At 45.3% G+C, this 19,340-nt stretch overlaps 1 protein-coding gene across 1 annotated transcript in view; it reads right to left on the reverse strand.

The window, feature by feature from the left end:
• Positions 1-18,881, reverse strand: part of LRP5 (LDL receptor related protein 5) — a 1,269,095-nt gene extending 1,250,214 nt beyond the window's left edge. The window contains exon 1 of the mRNA XM_040409022.1: positions 18,733-18,881. Within this exon, the coding sequence (XP_040264956.1) occupies positions 18,733-18,796 (64 nt within the window). The 5' untranslated portion in view covers positions 18,797-18,881. The remainder of the gene's footprint in view (positions 1-18,732) is intronic.
• Positions 18,882-19,340: the final 459 nt, after the last annotated feature.

Here is a 19,340-nt window from a genome sequence, read left to right on the forward strand (position 1 = left end):
TGGTTGACCGGTCCTTGGGACAGAAGGTCTTGCCTCTCCGGGAGAATCCAAGAGTCTGTCAAGGATAGCTTCCTCAACCAGGTGAACCAGGTTCTTCTGGGCCAGAATGGAGCAATTAAGATCACCGTCGTTCTTTCTTGTCTCAACTTCTGTAGGAATCTTGGAAGAAGTCTTAACGGAGGAAAGGCGTAGAGGAGCTGGTTCGACCAATGAAGGGAGAAGGCATCTATCCCTGTTGGTGAATCTCTCGCGCTGAGGGAAAAGAAAAGACGACACTTTCTGTTTTCTCTGGTAGCAAATAAGTCCAGATGAGGGCGACCCCAAAGTTGAATTATTTGATCGAAGACCATTTGATTCAGACACCATTCCCCCTGGTCTAGTGTATTTCTGCTTAAGAAATCTGCCACCTTGTTTTCCGTACCCTTTATATGTACTGCCATAAGGGACGGAATAGAAGGAATTATAAGGGAAAAGATATCTGCTGTCAAATGCATAAGATTTTCTGATCTGGTTCCTCCTTGCTTGTTCAAATAGGAGACAACTGTGGCGTTGTCCGAAAAAACTTTTATAGCTTTTCCCTGAAGTAGAGGAAGAAACTCTTTTAAAAGGCGAGAAAAACCGCTCTCAGTTCCCTCATGTTTTGAGAGTCTAGACTCTGCTCTCTTTCCCAAACACCTTGCCTTAAGTACCCTTGGCAACAGGCCCCCCAACTGGAAGGGCTTGCGTCGGTGGTAAGGGTAACAAAATTTTGTTGGATCCGAAGGAAGCCCCTGGGACAGGTTTACAGGATTCAGCCACCAGCGAAAAGACTGGATCACTTGGGGGGTGAGTGTATCTAATGGGCGGAGGGTACCCTGCCATTCCTTCAGGATTTGCCACTGTAGGGGTCTGGAGTGAAGATGGCGCCAACTGACCGCTGGTATAGTGGAAGTCATTCTGCCCAAGACCGCCATTGCTTGTCTGATAGTAGGGTTTTTTGTAGACATTAGGGACTGAACCTGTTGTATTAATCTCTGAATCTTGTCTTGGGGTAGGATACAGAGTAGTTTCTTTGAGTCCAGAATCATTCCAAGAAAGACACGAACTTGGGAAGGTATTAGATGTGATTTTTCCCAGTTTATTTGCCAGCAGATGTCTTCTAGGATCTGCACTATTTTTTTGAGGTGTAACTCGAGAAGGGATTCTGACTCCGCTACCACCAGGAGATCGTCTAGGTAAGGAATCACTAAAATGTTTTTCTCTTATATGAGCCATGACTTCTGCCATGACTTTCGTAAAAAGTCTGGGAGCTTGAGAAATCCCAAAGGGAAGGGCTGTATATTGTAGGTGCTGAATGTGACCTCCTATTGAAACAGCGACTCTGAGGAATTTTTGACAGTCTACCTGAATAGGGATGTGATAGTACGCATCTCTTATATCTATCGTAGCCATGAAACAGCCCCCGAAAAGATGTTTTAAAACTGACTGGATCGACTCCATTCTGAATTTTTTGTAAGAGAGGGACTGATTTAGATCTTTTAGATTTATGATATAGTTCTGAATGTTCCATCTGGTTTGGGAACCAGAAAAAGGGAAGAGTAGAAACCCCTGCCTCTTTCCGCCTCTGGCATCGGGATTAGAACATTTTTTCGAAGTAAAGATGCAATCTCCTGTTGTAAAGCTAGATTTTTTTTCGAATTTCCTAGAAAATTTGTAATTTTGAATCTGTCCGGTTGGTGAGAGACAAACTCTAGACAAAACCCTTCTCTTATAACGCTTAAAATCCAGGGACTTGAGGAGATTTTTTCCCAAGCGTAAAAGGAAGTGAGAAAGTCTGCCACCCACAGGAGAGAAACAGTCATTGCTGAGATGGTTTAGAGGCTGAGGAGGATTGGGAACTGAACAGGAAGCCCTTACTTTTACTATTCTTGTTGTCTGCTCTGAAGTCTTTTCTCTGGCCCCTATAAAAATCCTTCTTGTTTTTGCGAAAAAAAAACGCTGTTTCTTCGGGGGTCTGGAGACAGGGAATCCTTTTTTATTGTCTGAAGCTCTATCCAAAAGGTCGTCCAAGACGGACCCAAAAAGATAAAATCGCCCTGACAAGGAATTGCGCAAAGCTTATTTTTTGATCCAGTGTCTCCCGACCATCCTTTTAGCCAAATAGCTCGTCTGGCTGAATTAGAAAGTGCAGCTGACCTAGCATTTAATTTTAAAGCATCTGCCGAGGCGTCAGAAATAAAGTCTACTGCTTTAAGTAGAGTGGGAAAAACGGCTAACAATTGATCTCTCGGGGTTTTATTCTGAATGTGAGATTCTAATTCTTCTAGCCATAACTTCAGAGACCTAGCAGTGGATGTGGCGGCAATATTCGGTTTGAACGCTTGAGCTGAGGTCTCCCAAACTTTTTGTTAGGTAAACCTCTGCTCGCTTATCCATAGGGTCTTTAAGAGTACCCAAGTCCTCAAACGGTAGAGCCGATTTTTTTGAGATTTTTGCAACAGGTGCATCCAACTTAGGAGGCCTGTCCCAATTAACTGAGTCTGCCTCATCAAAAGGATACTTCCTTTTCACATTTTTAGGGACAAAAAAATTTATCGGGTCTTTTCCATTCTTTCTGTATCAAAAATTTTATATTCTCATTTACGGGAAAAACTCTAGATTTTTTTTCTGCCCGAGGTCACCAAACATGATATCCTGAACGGATTTTGGGTCTTTGGATTAGTCTACCTTCATGGTCGCACAAACTGCTTTTAGTAAAGCTTCCGTATCATCCGGGGAAAAGAAGTGGCCTGCCCGTGGATTCTTCATCCTGGGACGAGTCTGGGCTATCTAGGATTTCCCCTGTATCACTATCTTCTAAAGGATCAGAGTCAGATTTATTAGCCATGCCTGATCTGGTTCCAAGGGAGCTTGAGGCTACAGAGGGGAAGCTCTTTTTGAAATCTTTCAAGGAATCAGAGACCTCAGTCTTCACCATCTCCCTAATACTCTGCAGAAGGGATGGGGACTCCTCCTCCACTAGCTTCTCAATGCAATGTTGACATAGCATTTTTGACCAAGAGTGTGCAAGTTTCTTTTTACAGACGGCACATTCCTTCCCTCTGGTTTTTGAGACTGCCTTTGTAGGGCCCTCTTTTATAGTCTAAAAGGCAAGAAAAGAAAAGGGGAAAGGAGATTTAGCCTGACTAAAGAAAACAAGTGATGGGGAATGATCCCCCTTACCCCACCAGGAGTACCGGTCTGCTCTCATGTCCCTCCTGCTGATCGGCGCGTTTGGCACTCTCCTCCTCCATGATGCTGTGGGATAGAGTGACTCCCAGGATCCAAAAATCCGGCTTCCTATAAGGCTGGCTGGGCTGCTGCTGACCATGCGCCTCCTGTGGGTCCAATTCCCTCGGTCGGGTCCTGCTGAAGCTATCTGCGGCCATAAGTAGGAAAAGCACTTCCTACTTCCGGAACGCACGCTGCATGCGTTCCAAATACCGGAAGTCTCGCCGTCGAGAACCGGATCTCGCTTGGATCGCAAGATTTTGTCCCCCTGAGAAGCGTGGTGAGGAGGAGACCCCGGCCCGCCTGAACACTGTCAGGAAGGACCGGCGTGCCGGACGCACCTCTCAATGCGGCCGGGACTGCAGAGTAGCGGCAGCGCGGCGTAACCCAGACCCCAGCAGCGAGCACCAGACTCCGGCCGGCGGCTCCTAGAGGAGACTTACGCCGGAACAGGTAACCCCACTCCGAAATAATTCTCAGGGGCCCTGCAGCCTAACCTTCTTTTTCTCTCCACGAACCGTCTGTCTAGGACAGGAAACAGGAACTGGTGGTCTTGGGGCCATGCTCCTCCTTATGAGCTCTCCACGAAAGTTCCTGTTTCCTGTCCTGGATGGAGGCGGTCTCTCAAGGGTGCTGTCATGGGCGTAAGGGAAAAGTCTTGTATTTCCCCAATCCTTCTCGCGGTGGTTATTGCCACTAAAAATACAGTTTTGTAAGTTAGTAGCTTCAAGGAAATTTTGTCCACTGGTTCGAATGGATGCTCCATCAATACTGAGAAGACCAAGTTTAGATCCCATGGTGGGATTACAGAACGGACAGTTGGTAACTTTCTTGTGGCCCCTTTAATTAAGCGCTTAATAAAGGGTGAGTCAGACAATTTTTATCTAAGAAGGCGCTGAGGGCAGATATTTGCACTTTTAGAGTGGCGGGTCGAAGAACTTTATTCAAACCAGATTGTAAGAATTCAGGTATTTGAGGTATGTAGGGAAAAAGAGAATTTTTAGAGAAGGACGGGAAGGCTTTCCAGGTTCTTAAATACATTTCCGAGGTAATTGGTTTACGACTCAGATAAGAGTGGAAATTAATTTTTAAGGCTGACCGTTCAACTTCCAGGCTGTCAGGTTGAGCTGTTTTAGTCCTGGATGATAAATCTGACCCTGATGGAGAAGGTCTTGGATTTGTAGCAAGGTCCAGAACAACCCCGCAGATAGTTTGAGGAGCAGGGGAAACCAGGCCCTTCTTGGCCAAAACTGTGTAATGAGGATCACCTTAGACTGTTCCTTCTCTATTTTCATAAGCGTCCATGGTATTGGACTGAAAGGATAGGGCATCTATTCAAAGGCTAGGATAGGGCATCTATTCAAAGTGGCTGATCTTGCCGGGAGAGGGAGCTAAATTTTTCGGTCTGCCTGTTATCCCCTGTGGCGAACAGATCCAAGTCCGGATTTCCCCACTTTTTGCAGATCTTGCGGAAAACCTGGGGATTTAAAGACCATTCCCCCTTCCTTCAAGGTTGTTCGACTGAGGAAAATCGGCTACAAAATCTTGTTCTCCCTTGACATGGACTGCGGATAAGGACAGAAGATTTCTCTCTGCCCAGAGAAATATGTCGCGAGCTACGGCTGCTAGGGAGCGGCTTCTGGTTCCGCCCTGCCTGTTGAGGTAAGCGACTGCTGTGGTGTTGTCCAATAACACTTTTACGTGTTTTGAGGATGAGGACGTGTGTAGAGAAGTGATGACTTTGTAAATGGGCGTAAGCTTTTTTAGATTTGAAGAGGCTTTTAACATACCCGGGCACCCATCTGCCCTGTACTATCTTTCCATTTGCATGGCCTCCCCATCCTGATCCGCTGGCATCTGTGATGATTATCATTTGATCTTTTTGTCTCCAATAAACCCCTGTGATTAGGTTTTTTCCTACTTTCCACCACATGAGGGATTTTATTTTTTTTTTTACAGAATTTGAGATGTAAATCTTCTTTTCTAGGGCAGAGATTGTTCCGTCCCACGAGGAAAAAAGGAAGGACTGAACACTCTAGTATGGCTCTGAGCCCATCTGACTGACAGGATTGTGGAAGTAACAAAACCCAGAACTGTCATAATGTTCCTGAGAGAGGCAGTCTTTAGACTGCAGAAACGGGAGATCTCCAGTAACAACTTGGTCCTCTTTTCTGTGGGTAGAAAGGACAATAGTAGATGAGAGTCCAATAGAACCCCAAGGAAGATCTTTCTGTCTGGGGACAGGTCTGTTTTTTTGAAGTTTATGATCCACCCCAGGGTGGTGAAACAGTCCTGAACTGAGGGAGAGATGGAGTCTGAGGAGTTCTTCTGAGCGAGATGCTATTAAGAAGTCGTCCAGATAAAGTATTAGAATTTTTTGGAGATGTAGGCGTTTTATGACGGACATGATTTTGGAAAACACTCTTGGGGCTGAAGACAGACCGAACGGAAGGGCTCTGAAACTCCAGTTTGAAGCCTTCCTTTAGAGTGTTAATTACCCATGTGGAGGCATGGATTTGTTCCCAAGCAGGAATGAAGCCCATTAACCTGCCTCCTACCCAACTTCTGGCGTCATTGGGTGGGGTGAGAAGAACTTTCGGGGTTAAGTAAGAACCCTCTACCCCTGCCTTTGGAAGACTGACACTTTCTGGAGCCCTGTTTCTTTTTGGGGTCCATTCTGGCCTTTCTGAAAGGACCGTCTCTGATGAAAGTACCTATTTTCCAGGGGGAATCCTTTCTTTTTATCAAATGCCTTTTCAAAGATGTCATCTAACCCTTCTGTCCCCCTCACAGGGGATAAAACAGACGACTTTCTGAGCCTGTGTCCCCTGACCAGGATCAAAGCCAAATTGTTCTTAAGGCCACGTTTGAAAGTGCAACTGATCTAGCGGAAAGTTTGACTAAGTCGGCACAGGCGTCCGCTAGAAAGTTTGAAGTTTTTTTAACATGGGTAGGGATGAAAGGATTTCTTCCCTAGGGGTACCCGCAGCAATGTGTTCTTCTAGCTGATTAGGCCAGATCGATAGAGTTCTGGCCGTACAAGTAGAGGCAATGCTAGGACGTAGCATGGCCGTGTTAGTTTCCCAAGCCTTTTTCAGTACACTGATTTATTTTTATCCATAGGATCCCGTAAAAGCCCATAGCTTCAAACGGGAGAGAAGATTTTTTGGAGATGCGGGCAACCAATGCATCTAATTTAGGTGTTTTGTCCCATTAATTAGTTTCGGACTCTTCAAAAGGGGTATTTCCTTTTAAAAGAGTTTGTGACCATCGTTCTTTTTTCCGGGTCTTTCCACTCCTTTGATATTAGAGATTTTATGTTGTTATGGATTGGGAATACCCTTCTACGCCTTTCTCCCAGACCCTAAAACATATGGTCTGAAATGGAATGTGACGCTTTAACATCTTATATGTGCATAGTAGCACGGATGGTTTTTAGGAGACAGTCAGTTTCTTCTGGGAGAAATGAGGGCCTGCCTGAGCCATCATCAGAAGAGACCGAATCGGATTCAGAAACCAACTCTCCCTCATCAAGATCAAAAGGCAATTCAGAGATATGGGATCTCTGGGATGTGGATGGTCGTGGAGATTGAGATGCAATTTTTAAGTCCACAGCCATATTAACCTCCTCCTTAATAATCGCTCTCATGGACTCTAGAAGGGAGGGCGACTCCTCAGAAACAACCTTTTATGTGCATTTCTGGCACCAGGGTTTTCTATTTTTTGAGGTAAAGGATTTCTTGCAAATGGCGCATTTTCTGCATCCTGCTTCCCCACTGGCTGGCTTGGGAGTCATGGCCTCAGTGCCCTAAAAGAGAAAATAAAAGGCAGTAGGACCATGAACCCCACACTTGCACTTAGGGCCACCACCTCACCAGAGTGAAATTTCTTTCCCATAAAGATACTTCCCCAATAGTGATTCAAACAGGGTTAGATTGTACAGTAGCAGGCAGCATAATCATCCCCCAGAGGAGGCTTACCGGGCTAAGGGCAGCGGGATCACCAGGCTTTCTAGCGGCGTCCTCTACTGGAGCGAGCATGGCAGCAACCGGTGAGCTGGATGGCCAGCTTCATCGCAAATGCCGGCATCTCGGCCCCGCTGTTATTCCCGTTAGTATGCCAAAATCTCGCGAGATTCTTGCCTGGTGACGACATAGATCCCGAGCGATTTCCCTCTTCTCATGGGAAAAATCGGGAGCCTGGGGATGCCTGCACGCAGGTCTTACTCTGAGGGACGGGAAAGGGAGGCACGCATGTTCCCTGGAGACCCGTCCCCTACACCAGCCCTCCCACAGCGTGGGGAATGAAAACAGGCTGAGCGAGATAAGAATCTTCATGGCACTGCAGGAGCGGCTCCTACGTATCCCGAGGACAGGAACGACTGGATAGGTAAGGAGGAGAATGCCTTTTAAATCATGTGCTTCTGCGTTGTTTCCTGTCCTGGGGGCGGGGACACCCTCCCGTCAGTGCTGTTGTGGAGGTGTCTGGGAAAATATATTTTTCACCCCCTTCTAAGTTGCAAGGCATGCAGGGGGGTTAACTTTCCAAGCACGGAGGCTTCCTAGTGTGAGGTAGCTTTGCATACTTACTCCCTCCTCCGGTCTGTATCACTGCAGGCCAGTATGCAAGCGCTATGAATACCGGAAGGGACGCGTGCGTTCCAGCACACCGGAAGCAGTGATGCGGTGTGCGTTCCACTGACCGGAAGTGCCTGTGGCGCGCGCATATTTAAAATCGCAATTCCCCCTGCCGCTCTACTACCACATTGAGCACCTGGGAGGAGGCAGTGCGGATTGGAAGGGGGATCTTTCACTAGTAAGTTTTTGCTATTCTACAGTGTATCCCCCAATTTTTTATTAATGAGTTATCTTGAGAGGGTCTTGTTCATCTGCTGTTCTTTGTAATTTTTGGTTACAGGCAGCATCTCCCTTATACAGCAGGAACTAGTGATGCATCTATATCCCCCTTCTTAAGGTCTGTCTCATTGTGTCTTTTCCATGATGGTTATAGTATCATCCGGACACCAACGTATCCATAACGATGTAATGCATTTGATGGAACCCACTTGGTCACTGCATACGTAGTAGAGCAAACTGCTCTCCACAGTGAGAGTGGTTTCCCTCTATTTTGAAACAGTCGGTCACTATTTTTAGGGAAATATCAATATTCCTTATTGTCCGAGTTGTTCCAACCATTTCTGTATTGACCCCCTGAGGAGCCAGCAAGGGTGAAACGCATTGGGGTACTTTCTCACCAACCTAATACACCAACTTCTATATTCTGGGGTATTATCATTGTTAATTCACAATTTTTCATCATTTTTAGGGCCGTATAGGGCTTTCTTGGGGAGGTACGAGGACAGGGAAACCCCACCATTTGGGGTGGTCCCTAGGCTGAGGATGGACTAGGATCTGACTAGAGAAAGATTCCATTGGTAGCATTTCATTTTTACCTCAACATCTGGTCAATAATTCTCTTTCCTCCTCTTGATGTAGAATATTTACATTTGTTACTCAATTTGTGGTGGATGTTATATATGCAGTAATAGTTGGGCTGCATCTGCTCGCCCATAGTTTGTTATTATCCGTCACTAATTTTTGGGGCACATTTTTAGCTTTAACCACTACAGGACCGCTGTACGCAGGATTGCGTCTTTGCGGCGGCCCTGTTATTCCTCCTGGACGTCATCTCGCGAGACGCGAGATTTCCTGTGAACGCGCGCACACAGGCGGGCACGTTCACAGAAACTGCAGGTAAACTAGCTGATCTAAAGCCTGCCAGCGGCGATCGTTCGCTGGCAGGCTGTAGATGCGATTTTTTTAACCCCGTTTTGATAACAGCGTCTAATATACCTGCTACCTGGTCCTCTGGTGGTCCCTTTTGCTTGGATCGACCACCGGAGGACACAGGCAGCACTGTAAAGTAGCACCAAACACCACTACACTACACCCCCCTGTCACTTATTAACCCCCTGATCACCCCATATAGATTCCCTGATCACCCCCCTGTCAGGCTCCATTCAGAGGTCCATATGTGTTTTGCGGATCCGCAAAACACATACGGACGTCTGAATGGAGCCTTACAGGGGGTGATCAATGACAGGGGGGTGATCAGGGAGTCTATATGGGGTGATCACTCCCCTGTCATTGATCACCCCCGTCCGTATGTGTTTTGCGGATCCGTGGATCCGCAAAACACGGACACCGCGGATCTGCAAAACACATACGGACTTCTGAATGGAGCCATACAGGGGGGTGGTCAATGACAGGGTGGTGATCACCGCATATAGACTCCCTGATCACTCCCCTGTCATTGATCACCCCCCTGTAAAACTCCATTCAGACGTCCGTATGTGTTTTGCGGATCCGCAAAACACGGACACCGCGGATCCGCAAAACACGGACACCGGCAATGTGCTTTCCGCATTTTGCGGATCCGCACATTGCCAGAACTATATAGAAAATGCCTTTTCTTGTCCACAATTGCGGACAAGAATAGGACATGTTCTATAAGCTCTACAAAAAACGCAGTGTTCGCCCGATCAGGCCTGATCTTGTGCGCACACTTGCGTTCAGTCCGCCCCACCGCAGTGACAGAATTATTTTTTTTTCTGATCACTGCAAAAACACCGTAAAATCGCTGCAGCACTATAAAAAGATCACTTCTGAGCGGCATGGCTAGTTCATAGAAGATTTTTTTTTTTTGGCACAAGTTAGCGGAAATTTTTATATTTTTATTTTTTTCTTATTCATATTCCACTAACTTGTGACAAAAAATAAAATTCACATGAACTCACCATACCCCTCACGGAATCCAAATGCGTAAAATTTTTTAGACTTCTTCTCACGCTTTAGGGCCCCTAAAATGCCAGGGCAGTATAAATACCCCATATGTGACCCCATTTCGGAAAGAAGACACCCCAAGGTATTCGCTGAGGGGCATATTGAGTCCTTGAAAGATTGAACTTTTTGTCACAAGTTAGCGGAAAAGGAGACATTGTGAGAAAAAACAAACCAAAAAAATAAAATATCAATTTCCGCTAACTTGTGGCAAAAAAAAAAAAGCTTTGATGAACTTGCCATGCCCCTCAAGGAATACCTTTGGGTGTCTTCTTTCCAAAATGGGGTCACATGTGGGGTATTTATACTGCCCTGGCATTTTAGGGGCCCTAAAGCGTGAGAAGAAGTCTGGAATCCAAAATGTCTATAAATGCCCTCCTAAATGGAATTTGGGCCCCTTTGCGCACCTAGGCTGCAAAAAAGTGTCACACATGTGGTATCGCCGTACTCAGAAGTAGAGCAATGTGTTTTGGGGTGCCTTTTTACATATACCCATGCTGGGTGAGAGAAATATCTCGGTCAAAAAAAAATGGGAAAAGTTGAGTTTTAGAGAGATAATTTCTCTCACCCAGCATGGGTATATGTAAAAAGACACCACAAAACACATTGCCCTACTTCTCCTGAGTACGGCGATACCACATGTGACACTTTTTTGCAACCTAGGTGGGCAAAGGGGCCCAAATTCTAAAGAGCACCTTTAGGATTTTACAGGGCATTTTTAACACATTTGGATTTCAAACTACTTCTCAAGCATTAGGGCCCCTAAAATGCCAGGGCAGTATAACTACCCCACAAGTGACCCCATTTTTGAAAGAAGACACCCCAAGGTATTTCGTGATGAGCATAGAGAGTTCATGGAAGTTTTTATTTTTTTGTCACAAGTTAGTGGAATATGAGACTTTGTAAGAAAAAAAAATAATAATCATTTTCCGCTAACTTGTGCCAAAAATAAATAAATAAAATTCTAGGAACTCGCCATGCCCCTCACAGAATACCTTGGGGTGTCTTCTTTCCAAAATGGGGTCACTTGTGGGGTAGTTATACTGCCCTGGCATTTTAGGGGCCCTAATGCGTGAGAAGTCTGGAATCCAAAAGTTTAAAAAATGCCCTGTGAAATCCTAAAGGCGGCCCCTTTACGCACCTAGGCTGCAAAAAAGTGTCACACATGTGGTATCGCCGTACTCAGGAGAAGTAGGGCAATGTGTTTTTTTGGGTGTCTTTTTACATATACCCATGCTGGGTGAGAGAAATATCTGTCAAATGACAACTTTGTATATAAAAAAAAAAAAAAAAAAAAAAAAGGGAAAAGTTGTCTTTTAGAGAGATATTTCTCACACCCAGCATGGGTATATGTAAAAGGACACCCCAAAACACATTGCCCTACTTCTCCTGAGTACGGCGATACCACATGTGTGACACTTTTTTGCAGCCTAGGTGGGCAAAGGAGCCCAAATTCTAAAGAGCACCTTTAGGATTTCACAGGGCATTTTTTTACACTTTTGGATTCCAGACTTCTTCTCACGCATTAGGGCCCCTAAAATGCCAGGGCAGTATAACTACCCCACAAGTGACACCATTTTGGAAAGAAGACACCCCAAGGTATTTCGTGATGGGCATAGTGAGTTCATGGAAGTTTTTATTTTTTGTCACAAGTTAGTGGACTTTGTAAGGGGAAAAAAAAAAAATTATAAAAAAAAAAAAAAAAAAAACACATCATTTTCCGCTAACTTGTGACAAAAAATAAAAAGTTCTATGAACTCACTATTCCCATCAGTGAATACCTTAGGGTGTCTACTTTCCGAAATGGGGTCATTTGTGGGGTGTTTGTACTGTCTGGGCATTGTAGAACCTCAAAATGCGGAAATTCACATTTTTGTACCATAGTTTGTAAACGCTATAACTTTTGCACAAACCAATAAATATACACTTATTGCATTTTTTTTATCAAAGATTTATATAGAAATGTATTTATTTTTTTTCATAAATTTATAACTGAAAGTGAAAAATGTCATTTTTTGGCAAAAATTTCGGTAAATTTTGATTAATAACAAAAAAAAGTAAACATGTCAGCAGCAATGTCACCACCAAATGAAAGCTCGATTAGCGAGAAGAAAAGGAGGTAAAATTCATTTGGGTGGTAAGTTGTATGACCGAGCAATAAACCGTGAAAGTAGTGTAGTGCAGAATTGTAAAAAGTGGTCTGGTCATTAAGGGTGTTTAAGCTAGGGGAGCTGAGGTGGTTAAGGGTCCTATTTCCTCCAAGTTTAATGTACATTTATTAGAAGAACTTGAGCACTATCCCCCAGTATTGTTCCAAAGGAGTTTACAGTTTAAGGGCTCTTTCACACTTGCGTTGTTTTGTTCCGGCATAGAGTTCCGTCGTCGGGGCTCTATGCCGGAAGAATCCTGATCAGGATTATCCCAATGCATTCTGAATGGAGAGAAATCCGTTCAGGATGTCTTCAGTTCCGGACCGGAACGTTTTTTGGCCGAAAAATCCTGAACACTTGCCGCAAGGCCGGATCCGGAATTAATGCCCATTGAAAGGCATTAATCCGGACCCGGCCTTAAGCTAAACGTCGTTTCGGCGCATTACCGGATCCGACGTTTAGCTTTTTCTGAATGGTTACCATGGCTGCCAGGACACTAAAGTCCTGTTTGCCATGGTAAAGTGTAGTGGGGAGCGGGGTAGCAGTATACTTACCGTCCGTGCGGCTCCCGGGGCGCTTCAGAGTGACGTCAGGGCGCCCCACGCGCTTGGATGACGTAATCGCATGGATCACGTCATCCATGCGCATGGGGCGCTCTGACGTCATTCTGGAGCGCCCCGGGAGCCGCACGGACGATAAGTATACTGCTCCCCCGGTCCCCACTACTACTATGGCAGCCAGGACTTTAGTAGCGTCCTGGGTGCCATAGTAACACTGAACGCATTTTGAAGACGGATCCGTCTTCAAATGCTTTCAGTTCACTTGCGGTGTTACGGATCCGGCAGGCACCTCCGGCAAATGGAGTGCACGACGGATCCGGACAACGCAAGTGTGAAAGAGGCCTTAATCAGCATGATCAGCCCTACCAGGCAGTATATGTGGTTTAATAGGGTTGATCCTGGTGACAGAGCCTCGTTAATTTCCACAAAATACCTGTGGAATCCAAATGCTAACTCCTCCCCTTAATGCCTTGATGTGTAGAGTTTCCAAAATGGGGTCACTTTTCAGGAGGGTTCATTTATAATTTTACCCAAGAATCTCTACAGTTCTCAGCATAAGGGTACCTACACATCTGTGTTGTACTGTCTGGTTTTGAGAGTTGGCAGTGTCTCTCAAAACCGCAGCACAAAGCTTCAGTTTTGTTCCATTCATTATTTCACCCCAGAGTCTCTATAGGCATAGGAACATTGTTGCAGAACTCATCCAGAGTTTGCAAGAATTAAGAGGCCTTACAAATAGTTCTGCATTTTGTTCAGCAATCAAGACATAAAAACTACAATACATTGTTATGGTCAATATAAAAATACCCAATAGAGTGACTAAAGAAGGAAATATGCATAAATTTGGAGCTTTACATGTTTAGCTTTACATTGTGTAGGAGAGTCCCCGGGATAATGGACAGACGATACATGCCACCAGAGGTCCTGGCCTCGGTGGAGTAAGAACAGGATCATTGCGGTTACAGCGGCGAATGCTGCTGGCGCAGCGTGTCCGGGCCGGTTCTTACTGGGAACAGGTAAAGAGCAGGGTGGGTGCCTGTTCCCCATGGCCAGCCCAGGTTTTTGGTGGAGCTGGGCCTTTGAAGAACCCAGCCTCCTGAAGATGGGGGGTGGGGTGTGTCTTGCTGTGCTGGAGATTTTCACAGACAGAGTCAGTGCTGGTCAAGGAGAGACTGGGCGCAGCACAAACTGAAGGATAGCCCTGGGACCTGTGGTGCTACTCGCCGAAGGGGCTGTGGCCTGAGGGAGACAAAGGCAGGTAGCCTAGAAGCCTGCAGGACCGTGTGGTCTGTCCAGAAACAAGGTGACTCAAACCTGCTGTTTATTTGCTATGGAAGGACTTTTGTTCTATGAACTATGTGGATATGCACCTGTGTGGGTCTACACATTGCCTGTTATGCCTTTGGTGTGAATAAAGTCATGGTGGATCACAAAGACTGTCTGTGATTGCCTCAATACTGCCGCCGCTACCATAGCCTACCACAAGCACATCCCCACAATTGACAGAATCAGTGTCAGGCATGTACTATCACCAGCTCACAAAAAAAATATGTGCGGTATGTCAGTAACAATTATAATCATATTTAATCATGGAAATCAGTGCAATCTACTATAGATGTTCAAGTGACGAAAATGTTCAGCAAGCAAAGCTGATGCTGCACATCTTACAACGCAATCAGTTCTAGATGACAAATCTTTAAAAGGGTTGTCTCACATCAGACACTGATGACATATCCCTAGCATACGTCACCAATGTCAGATAGGTGCATGACCCACCCGACACTGGTGATATATCATAACTAGAAATGAGTGAATTTCATATTTTTAAATTTGTTCACGCTTCGTTTGGTGGTAAAAGCAGAATTGGGTTATGATTCCGTTACCACGGACCAAAACGCAATTCTATGATGGAATGCCTTTAGATGTATTCCGTCATATTAGAAGTCTATGGGCTGCAATACGGATCTGTTTCGTTTCCGTTATGCAGGGGAGTCCTCTCCTGTGAAACGGGATGGAAAAATAAGTCCAGCACATTCCTGACAATCTGCCACTTGTTCATTGGGTGAAACCGATGTCAGTAAATTATCATTTCTTGGCAGCAGTTTGTGCTGTTTAAACAGCGATCTGCTGCCCAGAAACAATGCAGCTGTATAAGGACGAGCGACTGCAGTAGCGATCGCTGAATGTAAATGCAGCTCTTCACCTCCAATGAGTGAGCAGCCGACTGTCGAGACCGTCCTTCCCAACAATCAGCTTCTAGGGTCTCTCTATGCGGTCTATATAAAGTCAGTCCAAACTTTGGGAGATCAGCTGCCACTGAGGAAGGGGAAGAGGTCCCCGAAACGCATCTGGCGTAACCAGCTGACATACTCCCATTGTGACCAAGGCCTTCTCAGAAAACACAGATGAGATAATAATCTGTGAATATTTTGTCCTAAAATCTGGAGCGCTCCAGTGAATACTTTCTTCATTCAGGATCTGCTGAGCATAGCTCTCGTTACTAATTGCCGATCAGAAGCACACCAGGTCTCGCGATACCTCGTCAGAGTCCCGGACCGGAGGTACGTCACAGACCACGTGAGACGCAGCGTACCCTGCGATACAGACAACCAAGCCAGCAGTACGCCATAGACCGCACTATTCCGGCGTCTACTTCCAAGCGCGGGACCACGCGCACCACAGAAGCCAAGTAAGCGTGAGTGACCTTGATTTTCACCTTAGCTGGTTTAAGGTAAGACCCGACAAAAAAAAATTCTTACCTCGGAGTACACAGTATTATAGTGACTGAAGGAAATCGCTATTCAACAGATAATACATCTGTGTTGAACTTGTGCACAAGACGCATAATTATCAGACTTTACGTTTTTTATGTTTTTTTGCACCCTCCATATAACCTTGCGAGCTAAAGGACAATTACCCTATCCATTTAATCCTGGTTCTTTATATGATACGAACTTTATATCATGAAATATCAAAAGAACTAATACATGCCAGTGCTGCTATTAATCAATTTTTAGTGTTCATATATGTTTTTATTCCATTGTGTATTTTATTGTATTTTGAATTAAATTGTGATCACTTTATATTGAATTTTTTCCATATTACCACACATACAGAGTGCCAGTCCAATTTATTTACCCAGCTTCTAGTTGCCTGTGTAAATCCATCTTTAAAGGTTTTTTTTTTACTTCAGCAAGTGGCATTTATCATGTAGACAAAGTTAATACAAGGCATTTACTAAGAGTTTTCCGCGCGGGTGCAATGCGTGAGGTGAACGCATTGCACCCGCACTGAATTCGTACCCATTCATTTCTATGGGGCTGTGCACATGAGCGGTGATTTTCACACATCACTTGTGCGTTGCGTGAAAATCACAGCAAGCTCTATTTTGTGCGTTTTTCACGCAACGCAGGCCCCATAGAAGTGAATGGGACTGCGATTTTCACGCACGGTTGCTAGGAGACCAATCATTATTTTCCCTTATAACATGGTTATAAGGGAAAATAATAGCATTCTGAATAAAGAATGCATAGTACAATAGGGCTGGAGGGTTAAAAAAATATATATATATATATTAACTCACCTTAATCCACTTGATCGCGCAGCCCGGCTTCTCTTCGGTCTTCTTTCTTCAGGACCTGGGTAAAGGACCTGTGACGACGTCACTGCACTCATCACATGATCCATCACCATGGTAAAAGATCATGTAATGAGCGCAGTGACGCCACCACAGATCCTTTACCCAGGTCCTGAAGAAAGAAGACAGAAGAGAAGCCGGGCTGCGCAAACAAGTGGATTAAGGGGAATTAAAATAAATTTGTAAATTTTTTTTTTAACCCCTCCAGCCCTATTGTACTATGCATTCTGTATTAAGAATGCTATTATTCTCCCTTATAACCATGCTATAAGGGAGAATAATAGCAATCTACAGAACACCTAACCCAAACCCGAACTTCTGTGGAGAAGTTCGGGTTTGGGTACCAAACATGCCGATTTTTTTCTCACGCGCGTGCAAAACCCATTTTCTCACAACGCACCCGCATCTTATCCGGGCAAAAAACATGACGCCCGTGTGAAAGAGGCCTAAGGCTATTTTCACACTAGCAGCAGGACGGATCGGAAAGGCTGTTCAACCTGTCGGATCCGTCCTGCCGCTATTTTGACTTGCCGCCGGACCGCCGCTCCGTCCCCATTGACTATAATTGGGACGGAGACGGAGCTCCGGCGCAGCACGGCGGAAGGCCGCCGGACTTAAAGTACTGCATGTCCGACTTTTTAGTCCGGAGGCCTCTCACCGCGAACTGCACCAGAGCTCTGCCCCCATCCCCATTATAGTCAATGGGGATGGAGCGGCGAAATAGCGGCAGGACGGATCCAACAGGGTGAACAGCCTGTCAGATCCGTCCTGCCACTGGTGTGAAAGTACCCTTCTGTATTGCTATCATCCATATTGCATCCTTTGCTGGCTGGCTTAATTTTTCCATTACAGTATTCATTGCTCGTTTCCATGGTTACGACCAACCTGCAATCCATCAGTGGTGGTCATTAGGGATGAGCGAATCAACTTCGGTTAAAAAATAATAAATAACTCACCTCATCCACTTGATCGTCTTCTTTCATCTTCTTGCAGGACCTGCACTGACGTCATCGCGCACACCATGTGGTGAGCGCGGTGACATCAGCGCAGGTCCTGCTGAATGAAGATTGCTATTATTTTCCATTATAACCATGTTATAATGGAAACTAATAAAGTAAATGGACTTTATTCACATCATCTCCTTAGCAACCATCCGTGAAGCTCGCATTGCAGCCGCATTTGCTTGCGGATGCTATGTGATTTTCACGCAGCCCCATTCACTTCTATGGGGCCTGCGTTGCGTGAAAAATGCAGAATATAGAACATGCTGCAATTTTCACGCAATGCACAAGTGATGCATGAAAATCACCGCTCATGTACACAGCCCCATTGAAATGAATGGGTCGCGATTAAGCGCGGGTGCAGTGCATTCACATTAGACATTGCACCCGCAGGGAAAACTCATCCATGTGAAAGGGGCCTTACTCTAAACAAAGATTCACCCAACAAGCATCTGCTCAACAATAAGGATATACAGAGACTGATCCTAAAAAGTTGTGAATTCAAAGGCGTCACAGCCTCCAGACAATTCACTAGACTACTCTGCGAGTATTCAATGTAACAGCAAAACCTCTGAAATCTCAAACAATCTGGGCTGGGATTTTTCCACAGTGAAGAATAAAACAAATGGCAACTTTAAATTCACAAGCTATATAAAAATAAAAACACACACGTATACAAAACTTTGTGTTTCTGCAATACGAAAATTAGGATAGCAGGCACAAAAATAGCAAGCAGTCAAGGGCACTGCAGCATTGTCAGTCACAACCTTAGTTTTTTTTTGTTTTTTTTTGTTTTTTGGGGGGGGGGGGGTGTCTAAATAGTAGACCGTGATCATAAGAAATATAAGCGACGTCAGATCCACTTCATATAGCAGAGATAATAAAGTGCTAATATAAGACTGAAAGATTACCATATGTCAATTTGTGTAACTGCAGTAACATTGCTTAACTGGGAATCATTTTGAGAGGGTAGATTGGTGCATTATTCTAGAGGTGGAATCCCAGCAGTTTCCCTGCTACCTGGGGCTGTCCTGCGGTTTTTACCTCAGAATACTTGTGGCTCTGTCACTACTTGGACAGCTCGTTGCCCCTACCGCCCTGCTTGTGTTTACCACATTTCTGCACTACGGGAGATGAAGAGTCAGGCTACAACTAGCGCATAGTTTACTTTTTATGGCCCTGTACAGACAACCCCCCTCCCACTCTCCCCAGAGACATCAGCTGCGGCGCTGCCCTCTCGTTGCACCGTACAATGACAAACAAAAGTCCATTTTCAAGACTAGAATTACCACTCACCCCGAACGGTGACTAAACAGCACGAAAAAAGGAACACCGCTCCAAGCGGAGCTCCCATGTTCATCTTGGCCTTGCGTCCCCCCACCCTCCTCTCAGGGTCCTTCTGTCTCAAGCAGATCCCATGGCCTCGAGTCGAATCCCTCCTCCTCTTCTCGCTACTTCTTCATAGACTCCCGAAGGCCACGCCTCTTCTTTGCACACCTTACCCAGCAAAACCGAGCTTTTCGGTCATGAACACGCCCCTATAATACGGAACACTCGTCTGCCAATCATCTTAGCCGCTCCTTCCGTTCGATTATCATTGCTGATCACCGCCGCGCACGTCCTAAGTGCACTATAGGCGCGCGCGACATTTAGGGTATGCTCGTCCAGCCCGTCTTTTGTATTCAGCTTGCTCCTTCTCTACTTGGAAAGTTGGGGTAGAGGCGGAACCGCTCTCATCGTCCTCCCCTTCATCCCTCACTGCGAGTTGTATATTCATTGACGTTCTACTGGACCAGATGCACTAGTAGCGCCAGATTTATGACAATGGATCAGACTGCACCATACATATGCTGCGGGAGTAGACATATTTATCAAACTTTATACCAACTATTGGTTATACCAAT

The sequence above is a fragment of the Bufo bufo genome, chromosome 10, assembly GCF_905171765.1.
Source record: "Bufo bufo chromosome 10, aBufBuf1.1, whole genome shotgun sequence".
Taxonomy (NCBI): Eukaryota; Metazoa; Chordata; class Amphibia; order Anura; family Bufonidae; genus Bufo; species Bufo bufo.